Source organism: Leucopleurus acutus, assembly GCF_964270905.1.
Source record: "Leucopleurus acutus genome assembly, chromosome: 18".
Classification (NCBI taxonomy): Eukaryota; Metazoa; Chordata; class Mammalia; order Artiodactyla; family Delphinidae; genus Leucopleurus; species Leucopleurus acutus.
Genome location: NC_139160.1, coordinates 17867445 through 17880286, shown reverse-complemented (window position 1 = coordinate 17880286; position 12842 = coordinate 17867445). Strand labels below are relative to the sequence as shown.

The window sequence follows — 12842 nt, the reverse complement described above, 5'->3', positions numbered from 1 at the left end:
CGGGACCTGCACCTCTGGGAGGGAGCTGTGAAGGAGGAAAGGTTTCCACACACTAGGAAGGCCCTTCACTGGGGGAGATGGTGGGGGGGCTGGGGGGGAAACTTCGGAGCCATGGAGGAGAGCACAGCAACAGGGGTGCGGAGGGCAAGGCGGAGAGATTCCCGCACAGAGGATCAGTGCCAACCAGCACTCACCAGCCCGAGAGGCTTGTCTGCTCACCCACCGGGGCGGGTGGAGGCTGGGAGCTGAGGCTCGGGCTTTGGTCAGACGCAGGGAGAGGACTGGGGTTGGCGGCGTGAGCACAGCCTGCAGGGGGTTAGTGCACCACGGCTGGCTGAGAGGGAGTCCGGGAAAAAGTCTGGAGCTGCCGAAGAGACAAGAGACTTTTTCTTCCCTCTTTGTTTCCTGGAACGCGAGGAGAGAGGATTAAGAACGCCGCGTAAAGGAGCTCCAGAGACGTGCGCGAGCCACAGCTATCAGCGCGGACCCCAGAGACGGGCATGAGACGCTAAGGTGGCTCCTGCCACCACCAAGAAGCCTGTGTGCGAGCACAGGTCACTCTCCACACCTCCCCTCCTGGGAGCCTGTGCAGCCCACCACTGCCAGGGTCCTGGGATCCAGGGACAACTTCCCCAGGAGAACGCACGGCGCGCCTCAGGCTGGTGCAATGTCATGTTGCCTCTGTCGCCGCAGGCTCGCCCCGCATCCATACCCCTCCCTCCCCCAGGCCTGAGTGAGCCAGAGCCCCCGAATCAGCTGCTCCTTTAACCCCATCCTGTCTGAGCGAAGAACAGACGCCTACAGCGACCTACAAGCAGAGGCGGGGCCAAATCCAAAGCTGAGCCCCAGGAGCTGTGTGAACAAAGAAAAAGGGAAATCCCTCCCAGCAGCCTCAGGAGCAGCGGATTAAAGCTCCACAATCAGCGTGATATACCTGCATCTGTGGAATACCTGAATAGACAACGAATCATCCCAAACTGAGGAGGTGGACTTTGGGAGCAACGATACATATATGTATGTATGTATGTATATATTTCCCTTTCCTCTTTGTGTGAGTGCGTATGCGTCTGCTTCTGTGTGTGATTTTGTCTGTATAGCTCTGCTTTTACCTAGGGTTCTGTCCATTATTTTTTTGTTTGTCTGTTTTTTTAGTATAGTTTTTAGCGCTTGTTATCATTGGTGGATTTGTTTTTTGGTTGATGGCTCTCTTCTTTCTTTCTTTCCTTCTCCTTTTTTTTTTTTTTTTTGCGGTATGTGGGCCTCTCACTGTTGTGGCCTCTCCCGTTGCGGAGCACAGGCTCCGGACGCGCAGGCTCAGCAGCCATGGCTCATGGGCCCAGCTGCTCCACAGCATGTGGGATCCTCCTAGACTAGGGCATGAACCCGCATCCCCTACATCAGAAGGCGGACTCTCAACCACTGCGCCACCAGGGAAGCCCTCTTTTTTTTTTTTTACTACTTAAAAAAAAATTTTAATAATTTTTTTTATTTTAATAACTATTTTATTTTATTTTCTTCTTTCTTTCATTCTTTTTTTTTTTCTCTCCTTTTTATTCTGAGCCATGTGTATGACAGGCTCTTGGTGCTCCAGCCAGGCATCAGGGCTGTGCCTCTGAGGTGGGAGAGCCAAGTTCAGGACATTGGTCCACAAGTGACCTCCCGGCTCCACGTAATATCAAACGGTGAAAACCTCCCAGAGATCTCCATCTCAATGCTAAGACCCAGCTCCACTCAATGACCAGCAAGCTACAGTGCTGGACACCCGATGCCAAACAACCAGCAAGACAGGAACACAACCACACCTATTAGCAGAGAGGCTGCCTAAAATCATAACAAGGCCACAGACACCCCAAAACACACCACCAGATGTGGTCCTGCCCACCAGAAAGACAAGATCCAGCCTCATCCATCAGAACACAGGCACTAGTCCCTCCACCAGGAAGCCTACACAACCCACTGAACAAACCTTAGCTACTGGGGGCAGACACCAAAAACAACAGGAACTATGAACCTGCAGCCTGCAAAAAGGAAACCCCAATCACAGTAAGTTAAGCAAAATGAGGAGACAGAGAAACACACAGCAGATGAAGGAACAAGGTAAAAACCCACCAGACCTAACAAATGAAGAGGAAATAGGCAGTCTACCTGAAAAAGAATTCAGAATAATGATAGTACAGATGATCCAAAATCTTGGAAACAGAATGGAGAAAATACAAGAAACGTTTAACAAGGACTGAGAAGAACTAAAGAGCAAACAAACAGTTATGAACAACACAATAAAGGAAATTAAAAATTCTCTAGAAGGGGCTTCCCTGGTGGCGCAGTGGTTGAGAGTCCACCTGCCGATATAGGGGACACGCGTTCGTGCCCCAGTCCAGGAAGATCCCACATGCCGTGCAGCAGGTGGGCTCGTGAGCCATGGCCACTGAGCCTGTGCATCCAGAGCCTGTGCTCCGCAATGGAAGAGGCCACAACAGTGAGAGGCCCACGTACCACAAAAAAAAAAAAAAAAAAATTCTCCAGAAGGAGTAAATAGCAGAATAACTAAGGCAGAAGAACGGATAAGTGACCTGGAAGATAAAATAGTGGAAATAACTATTGCAGAGCAGAATAAAGAAAAAAGAATGAAAAGAACTGAGGACCGTCTCAGAGACCTCTGGGACAATATTAAACACACCAACATTTGAATTATGTGGGTCCCAGAAGAAGAGAAAAAGAAAGGGACTGAGAAAATATTTGAAGAGATTATAGTTGAAAACTTCCCTAATATGGGAAAGGAAATAGTTAATCAAGTCCAGGAAGCATAGAGAGTCGCATACAGCATAAATCCAAGGAGAAACACATCAAGATACATATTAATCAAACTATCAAAAATTTAATACAAAGAAAACATGTTAAAAGCAGCAAGGGAAAAACAACAAATAACACACAAGGGAATCCCCATAAGGTTAACAGCTGATCTTTCAGCAGAAACTCTGCGAGAAGGGAGTGGCAGGACATAATTAAAGTGATGAAGGGGAAAAACCTACAACTAAGATTACTCTACCCAGCAAGGATCTCATGCAGATTTGATGGAGAAATTAAAACCTTTACAGACAAGCAAAAGCTAAGAGAATTCAGCATCACCAAACCAGTTTTACAACAAATGCTAAAGGAACTTCTCTAGGCAGGAAACACAAGAGAAGGAAAAGACCTACAATAACAAACCCAAAACAATTAAGAAAATGGTAATATGAACACACATATCGATAATTACCTTAAATGTAAATGGATTAAATGTTCCTACCAAAAGACATAGACTGGCTGAATGAATAAAAAAACAAGACCCATATATATGCTGTCTACAAGAGACCAACTTCAGACCTAGGGACACATACAGACTGAAAGTGAGGGAATAGAAAAAGATATTCCACACAAATGGAAATCAAAAGAAAGCTGGAGTAGCAATACTCATATCAGATAAAATAGACTTTAAAACAAAGACTATTACAAGAGACAAAGAAGAACACTACATAATGATCAAGGGATGAATCCAAGAAGAAGATATAACAATTGGAAATATTTATGCACCCAATATAGGAGCACCTCAATACATAAGGCAAATACTAACAATAAAAGGGGAAATGGACAGTAACACAATCATAGTAGGGGACTTTAACCACCCCACTTTCACCAATGGACAGATCATCAAAGATGAAAATAAATAAGGAAACACAAGCTTTAAATGATACATTAAACAAGATGGACTTAATTGATATTTATAAGACATTCCATCCGAAAACAACAGAATACACTTTCCTCTCAAGTGCTCATGGAACATTCTCCAAGATAGAGCATATCTTGGGTCACAAATCAAGCCTTGGTAAATTTAAGAAAATTGAAATCGTATCAAATATCTTTTCCAACCGCAACGCTATGAGACTAGATATCAATTACAGGAAAAAATCTGTAAAAAATACAAACACATGGAGGATAAACAATACACTAGTTAATAACCAAGAGATCACTGAAGAAATCAAAGAGGAAATCAAAAAATACCTAGAAACAAATGACAATGAAAACACGATGACCCAAAACCTATGGGATGCAGCAAAAGCAGTTCTAAGAGGGAAGTTTATAGAAATACAATCCTACCTTAAGAAACAAGAAACATCTCAAATAAACAACCTAACCTTACACCTCAAGCAAGTAGAGAGAGAAGAACAAAAACCCCCCAAAGTTAGCAGAAGGAAAGAAATCATAAAGATCAGATCAGAAATAAATGAAAAAGAAATGAAGGAAACGATAGCAAAGATCAATAAAACTAAAAGCCGGTTCTTTGAGAAGATAAACAAAATGGATAAACCATTAGCCAGACTCATCAGGAAAAAAAGGGAGACGACTCAACTCAATAGAATTAGAAATGAAAAAGGAGAAGTAACAACTGACACTGCAGAAATACAAAGGATCATGAGAGATTACTACAAGCAACTCTATGCCAATAAAATGGATAACCTGGAAGAAATGGACAAATTCTTAGAAATGCACAACCTTCCAAGACTGAACCAGGAAGAAATAGAAAATATGAACAGACCAATCACAAGCACTGAAATTGAAACTGTGATTAAAAATCTTCCAAGAACAACAACAAAATTTTCCAACAAATAAAAGCCCAGGACCAGATGGCTTCATAGGCAAATTCTATCAAACATTTAGAGAAGAGCTAACACCTATCCTCAAACTCTTCCAAAATATAGCAGAGGGAGGAACACTCCCAAACTCACTCTACGAGGCCACCATCACCCTGATACCAAAACCAGACAAAGATGTCACAAAGAAAGAAAACTATAGGCCAATATCACTGATGAACATAGATGCAAAAATCCTCAATAAAATACTAGCAAACAGAATCCAACCGCACATTAAAAGGATCACACACCATGATCAAGTGGGGTTTATCCCAGGAATGCAAGGATTCTTCAATATATGCAAATCAATAAATGTGATACACCATATTAACAAATTGAATGAGAAAAACCATATGATCATCTCAATAGATGCAGAGAAAGCTTTCGACAAAATTCAACACCCATTTATGATAAAAACCCTCCAGAAAGTAGGCACAGAGGGAACTTACCGCAACATAATAAAGGCCATATATGACAAACCCACAGCCAACATCGTCCTCAATGGTGAAAAACTGAAATCATTTCCACTAAGATCAGGAACAAGACAAGGTTGCCCACTCTCACCACTATTATTCAACATAGTTTTAGAAGTTTTAGCCACAGCAATCAGAGAAGAAAGAGAAATAAAAGGAATCCAAATCGGAAAAGAAGAAATAAAGCTGTCACTGTTTGCAGATGACATGATACTATACATAGAGAATCCTAAAGATGCTACCAGAAAACTACTAGAGCTAATCAATGAATTTGGTAAAGTAGCAGGATACAAAATTAATGCACAGAAATCTCTTGCATTCCTATACACTAATGATGAAAATTCTGAAAGTGAAATTAAGAAAACACTACCATTTACCATTGCAACAAAAAGAATAAAATATCTAGAAATAAACCTACCTAAGGAGACAAAAGACCTGTATGCAGAAAATTATAAGACACTGGTGAAAGAAATTAAAGATGATACAAACGGAGAGATATACCATGTTCTTGGATTGGAAGGATTAACAGTGTGAAAATGACTCTACTACGCAAAGCAATCTACAGATTCAGTACAATCCCTATCAAGCTACCACTGGCATTTTTCACAGAACTAGAACAAAAAATTTCACAATTTGTATGGAAACACAAAAGACCCTGAATAGCCAAAGCAATCTTGAGAAAGAAAAACGGAGCTGGAGGAATCAGGCTCCCTGACTTCAGACTATACTACAAAGCTACAATAATCAAGATAGTATGGTACTGGCACAAAAACTAAAATATAGATCAATGGAACAGGATAGAAATCCCAGAGATAAACCCACGCACATATGGTCAACTTATCTTTGATAAAGGAGGCAAGAATATACAGTGGAGAAAAGACAGCCTCTTCAATAAGTGGTGCTGGGAAAACTGGACAGCTACATGTAAAAGAATGAAATTAGAACACTCCCTAACACCATACACTAAAATAAACTCAAAATGGATTTAAGACCTAAATGTAAGGCCAGACACTATAAAACTCTTAGAGGAAAACACAGGCAGAACACTCTTTGACATAAATCACAGCAAGATCCTTTTTGACCCACCTCCTAGAGAAAGGGAAATAAAAATAAACAAATGGGACCTAATGAAACTTAAAAGCTTTTGCACAGCAAAGGAAACGATAAACAAGACGAAAAGACAACCCTCAGAATGGGAGAAAATATTTTCAAATGAAGCAACTGACAAAGGATTAATCTCCAAAATTTACAAGCAGCTCATGCAGCTCAATATCGAAAAAACAAACAACCCAATCCAAAAATGGGCAAAAGATCTTAATAGACATTTCTCCAAAGAAGATATACAGACTGCCAACAAACACATGAAAGAATGCTCAACATCATTAATCATTAGAAAAATACAAATCAAAACTACAATGAGGGGCTTCCCCGGTGGCGCAGTGGTTGAGAGTCCGCCTGCTGATGCAGGGGACACGGGTTCGTGCCCCCTGCCGATGCAAGGGACACGGGTTCGTGCCCTGGTCCGGGAAGATCCCCCATGCCGCGGAGCGGCTGGGCCCGTGAGCCATGGCCGCTGAGCCTGCGCGTCCGGAGCCTGTGCTCCGCAACGGGAGAGGCCACAACAGTGAGAGGCCCACGTACCGCAAAAAAAAAAAAAGAAAGAAAAAGAAAATGGTCATGAAGAACCTAGGGGCAAGACGGGAATAAAGACGCAGACCTACTAGAGAATGGACTGGAGGATACAGGGAGGGGGAAGGGTAAGTTGGCGCAAAGTGAGAGAGTGGCATGGATATATATACACTACCAAATGTAAAATAGATAGCTAGTGGGAAGCAGTCGCATAGCACAGGGAGATGTGCTCGGTGCTTTGTGACCACCTACAGGGGTGGGATAGGGAGGGTGGGATAGGGAGGGTGGGAGGGAGGGAGAAACAAGAGGGAAGAGATATGGGGATATATGTATATGTATAACTGATTCACTTTGTTATAAAGCAGAAACTAACACACCATTGTAAAGCAATTATACTCCAATAAAGATGTTAAAAAAAATCTTTTTTTATACCCCATGGCCCAGTCAAGCTGACACGTAAAATTAACCATAATAAACATTTACCATTAATACACACCTAAACTAACTGTGATTCACCAGGCTCACCAAAGAGCACAAGGACTATAAATTCATTTACCAGAGAGGATATCTAGCTTAGAGTAGAACTGATGAAGATGACGATGCCAAAAAAGGAAAGGAAAACAGGAGCCAGTAACAGACGGTGAATTAAAAGGCAACTTCAGACCTCATGGTAAAGTAGGAGGAGGAAGAAATTTTTAGAAAGTCCCAAGGTCGGAGGCTGAAGTTATTGTGGTGGAAGGCGAAGAACAGATGGTGATGTTAAATGGAAAAGGGTAATGTCCAAAATACACAAATCAATAGGGACTTAAGCAGCCTCAGGATTTCTTGAAGAAAGACTACCCGTGGGTGTGAAGGCAGAATGAATGGAGAGACTAGCCAGCCCAGATTTTCTGTGACAACTGCCCTGCACCCTGACGGACAAGCCCAAGTTGTGCTCCACAGTGATGAAAAGGTGGGAATGACTAGTCAAGGGGCTTGAGCAGAGGACAAGTGGTAGACTCAGGCAGACGCAGCTCTGCTGGAGGTCAGTTCACGGGGCCAGGCAGCACACGGTGTCTGTGCGCACACGCCTCTGCCCTTCACTCTCCCCTTGACCAGGCTCCTGCTCACAAACAGGCTCAGACGTTCCCATCTTAAACCCAGAGTCTCTTGCCTGCCCCTGCCTGTCTTTTGAGCTTTCCTTTGTAAACAAAGAAGAACAAAGGGTGTTGCTGAGCTCCCAGCCCTACAAGAATTAAGTCAATAGCCACCGCAGTCGCTGACAGCGCACCCTGAGAGGAACTTGGGATGAAAGACAGGGTGAGACACTCTGTGCTTCAGAAAAACAGGCCCCATAGGTAGGCAGACGCATATCTCAGGAAGAATTTTTAAGAGCCAGATCCTTGCATCTTCCTGTACATGGAAAAGCACTGATATCATTAACTGGAGATATCTGCTCTTTGCGACTAGCAGTGATCTTTTACCAAGATGTAGGCTGACTGCACGTATTCCCGAGCCAAAAACCATAAACAAGCTGGTTTCTCCCCCATCTTTTGGGAGTAGTTTCCTCAGAGCTCCCAAGAGGTTGTCTCCTGGCCCATAGTCTTCAGTAAGGTCCCTGAATAAAACTCAAAACCCTTAGATTGTCCATTTTTCTTTAAGCCGGTGCCTTCCTACACTCTCCTTGCTCCCACCACCAAATCTCCTGAAGGTCTTGCATATGCAGCCTCCACTTCTTCTCTATCCTACCTGCTAAGCCCCTGCCTCTGGCTCCTGGTCCCTCCATTCAAGCAATACTACTCTACCACTGACTTCCTGATGGCTGGTCCCAGAGGCCCTGGCTCAGCCTTCACCTTTTTTTAAATGTTAAATTTTAATTTTTTAAATGGTGCTGCACATTTAACAGGGATCTTGAAATTCCCTCCCTTGGGTCCCAGGACCCAGCACTATCCTGTTCTTGGTCTTTCCCACTTTCTCTACTTCCTGATCTTCCTCTCCCTGATTGTTCAATGCAGACATTTTAAAAGACTCTGCTGTCATCCCTCAGCCTTTTCACCTTTCTGTTTTCTCTTACTCAGAAGTCACTCATCCCCAGGGCTTTCTGTTGTCTCCTCCAAGGCAGTGAAGAACTTCCAACTCTCTATTCTGCCCTGTTTTCCCAACAGGTCTTACATTTTCAATGCCTCTGGCCATTTCCCCTCAACCACACCCCCAGCCCCAGATTCACAGTTCTAAAATCCGACTTTCCTGTCTTTGTTAACGTTATCAACATTATCCATGTCGGCCAGGTTCTAAACCCCAAGATCATCTCCACCCACAATGTAAAAGGGGTCAATCTGACTTACAAAATTCTCCCCTGCAAAGTCTCTTGTATTTATCTTTCCTCCTCGTTTTAACTTTCACCATCACCTTAGCTCAGCTCTTTCTTCTCATTCCTAAAATACTGCAATTGCTTTTAGCTGATCTTCTTGCCCCCAAACTGTCCTTTCCAATCCACCCTGCACCTGTTGGGAGACAATTCTCCTTGACTATCTCCTAGTCCTGCACTGTCTGGGATGTCTGAGCACAGGCATTTACAGATAATTTAAGAATATTTATGTAAGGAGACATTCCAGGGAAGTAGAGCTTAGAGACATCTCCCTCCTGAGAAAAAGACCTTGCCTCCTCTTCCCCAGAGAAGATTTGTTTTCATGCCTGAGTAAAGATACAGTCTCTCTCCAGAGAGAAGTACGAGCAGGTCACCAGCAGCTCCATATAAGAAAGGAGCCTAATTTGGGGGTTTTCTCCTGTAATGCACCCCCAGCATGAGCAGGTATCATCTGGCCCTCACTGTATTGCCCTGTGGAGCTTGGGGAATCAAACAGGCTAACTTGTTTAACTTGTAAGAAGGGTAAAATCTCAGACCCCTTACAGTTTGACTTATACCACCACGAAACTATCTTTTGAAAGATCTACTTTGGCCATACTTCTTTGCTTGAAACCCTTCAATGGCTTCCTACCACAGAATAAAACTCCAAGTCTTACCTGTCATTCAAGTTCCCTTTCCTGCCTGTCCTCCCACTTTATATAAGAGACTTGAGAATTTGAGGATTTTTGTAACCTCAGGGGTCATGGAAGCAACCTACCATGCATACCAAAGGAGGATTATAGTATTGAGAAAGAAAGAGAAAGCGAAGTTTTCAATAATCATCTAGGTCTGTAGATGTTTGTCAGTTGGAGAGATGTTGCTGGAATCCTACCCTATGTAAATCTTGTGCTCTAATCAATCTGGACTTCCAGATGTTTCCCAAACATAGGAGTACACATCCTGCTTCCAGGCTCTGGCCATGCCTAGAATGCTATACTTAGATCGCAGATGAGGGAAAACCCATGAAGCACCAGTGCAAGAAATGCCTATTGCCAACTTTTGAGGGATGGTGAGTCAATACCATTGATTTCCTCACGTATGTCACCATGGCTCCTACCAGATGAGAAACGAGCCAGACCTTCACCTTGGCCATAGCTGACTAAACTGAAGGTCAGTTCTGCAGCCCCGAATAACCACAGTCTGGCTGGACATCTGGGAGGTGAACTACCTCTGGGAATGCTTGGCCTGAAACTCTGTCCAATAGGGGAGCTCTGCATTTGATGGCGGCCAACAAACCCAAACATCTTCTCTATTTGAGAAGTAAAGGCAAAAGGGGTGAGGAGAAGCAGCTTAGGTTCTAGTGGGAACAAGTGAGTTGTGGTTTCAGATCTCCTCCAGCCTCTACATTCCAATCTTAGCTCCTGCCACATTTCTAGGTATTCTTGCAACGAACGCCCAATTATCCCAAAGATAATACGGACATGCATTTGTCTGGCAGGCCTCAACCACTTAGTCAAGTGCCTTCTCACCAATCTCTAAGACTTGTGTACCAAGATGCTGGTTGAAATAGTTGTAAATAGTAAATTTAACCAGCCAATATTAACGGGCCTGTTTTTATTTATCATATTTCTTCATCAATTGTAAGATATATCCCAATCTCAGAGACATAAAATATCAACAAAAGAAGCCACAGTGGTTATGTCATTCATTGTTGCAACATGCGAAAAAATGTGCATTTTAGAATTAAAGAACTAAGATATGGTGCAAACAGTGGGATGTTTTGCCGCTGGGACAGGTAAACGGCACAAGATGGGGCTGTGGGTGGGGGCAGGGAGGCATTTCCTTTAGAACAAGGACAGGGGAGAGTGGAGCAATGATTCCACCCATGGGGCTACACCTCAAGTTGCCACAAATGGACATGTGTGTAGTGCTACCTGTCACAGTCTGTGAGTGAAAAGTATAATTAATTTTAAACCAGGCGGAAGACATATATGTATATGTTTTAGTGTTTTTATAACTTTTGTGTGTGTCTAAAATATAATACTCTCTTAAGTGGGCCTAGCAACCTGTTTTACTGCCCCTGTTCTTTGGGACACCTTGTGTTCACTGACAGCTTAAAAATCAATTCTATAAATAAAGGAGTTAAGGGAAGTATTTACTGTCTGTTATCTCCACAAGTTGACTATTAGGAAAGAAGGAATTTCATCATTCCAGCAACATCTGGTATGTGCACATATCCAACGGATAAACATCTATAGCCCTAGATGATTATCCAAAACTTTGCTTTCTCTTTCTTTCTCAGTACTCCATCTCTCCCTCAGTAATCTCAGGTGGATTGCTTCCAGGACCCCTGGGGATACCAATATCCACAAATGCTCCAGTCCCTTAGGTAAAAATGGAGTAGTATTTGCATAGAACCTGACATCCTCCCCTATATTTTAACTCCTCTCTAGCTTACCTTTAATGCCTCCCACAATGGAAACGCTATGTAAATAGCAGCGGGGAAGTAGGTTGTGAGGGTGGCAAATGCAAGTTTTGCTTTTTGGAAATTTATGGAATTTTTTTTTTCTTTCTGGTATTTTCTATTCTCCACTGGTTGAATCCGCAGCTGCCGAGGAGGATGGATTGTATAGACTCTGGCTTCACATTAGCTATAGGTTTGCCTAGATTTAAGCAAGGTCAAATTTGCAAAAAAAGATATTGTGGCATAGTTTTAAACAAAGCTTTAAAATAAGAAGTGCGTGCACAGGGATGGGGGCATTTTCAATAGAATCCCTTAAATACAAACGTCCTGGCCATTTATAAAGTGAGTTGAACTTTTAAGGATATATTTCCTAAAGCCTGGCGTGAAAGAAAGTGCAAGCTTTGGAGCCAGACTAAACCTGACTCTGAATCATGCCAGTTGTGTGGCACTATAAAGTCACCTAACTTTGCAGGACCCGTTTTCTCCTCTGTAAAATGGGGACAATAACAAGTACCTTACGGGGTGTTCATAGGTCAGAAATTTTAAACACAGTACTGTGCCTGCATACAGTCGTCACCCAACAAATGGTGATTACTATTGCCGGGCGGGGGGCTGGTTTTGGTCCAGGGCCCAGCACGCCTCATCACCTCTCCCTGCTCCCTCTGGGGCATTCAAAAACTCTCTCAATTACGTTCAACATTTATGTGCAGGATAAGATGTTAAGTAAGTCAGGCCTTTCTGTAGTTTACAAACCGACTAACAACACCGTACACGAATAACAATTTTCACGGTTTTCTGATTTTTTGTTTTTTCTTTGGTAGAGGAATTGGCAACATAGGGAGGCTGCGCTCTCTTTTTACAGACTTGGGACCTCGGAGAGGTGTAGTATCTGGCCAAAGGCCACGGGCACCGCGGCCTCCACAGGTTTCCCGGGTCTCCCGCCACAGGGGACGGAGCGGCCGAGTCGTCCATGTCGTTTTCTGGAAACTCTCTGGGACGAGGGAGGGAAGGGTCCCAAGAGAGGCGGCGTCCGCCCGCGTTTTCGATGCCGAGGCGACCACACTTACCAGCGCGAAGTGCACCAGGGCGTCGAAGCAGAGCCAGGCTAGCGCCCCGCGGTCCGCAGCCCCCAGCCCGCGGCCCAGGCGCAGACCCAGTGCGCAGCCCACGGCCAGCAGCGCGGCGCACAGCAGCAGCGGGCCTCCAGCCGCGGCGCCCAGTTCCCAGTCGCCGCGCATGCTTTCCGCTCCCGGCGCCGACCGCGGGGCACCAACAACCAGGAT

General features: G+C 44.0%; 1 protein-coding gene across 1 annotated transcript in view; it reads right to left on the bottom strand.

Moving 5' to 3' along the window:
- The window catches only part of EBPL (EBP like), a 43512-nt gene extending 30670 nt beyond the window's left edge, over positions 1-12842 (bottom strand). The window contains exon 1 of the mRNA XM_082859667.1: positions 12627-12842. Within this exon, the coding sequence (XP_082715793.1) occupies positions 12627-12797 (171 nt within the window). The 5' untranslated portion in view covers positions 12798-12842. The remainder of the gene's footprint in view (positions 1-12626) is intronic.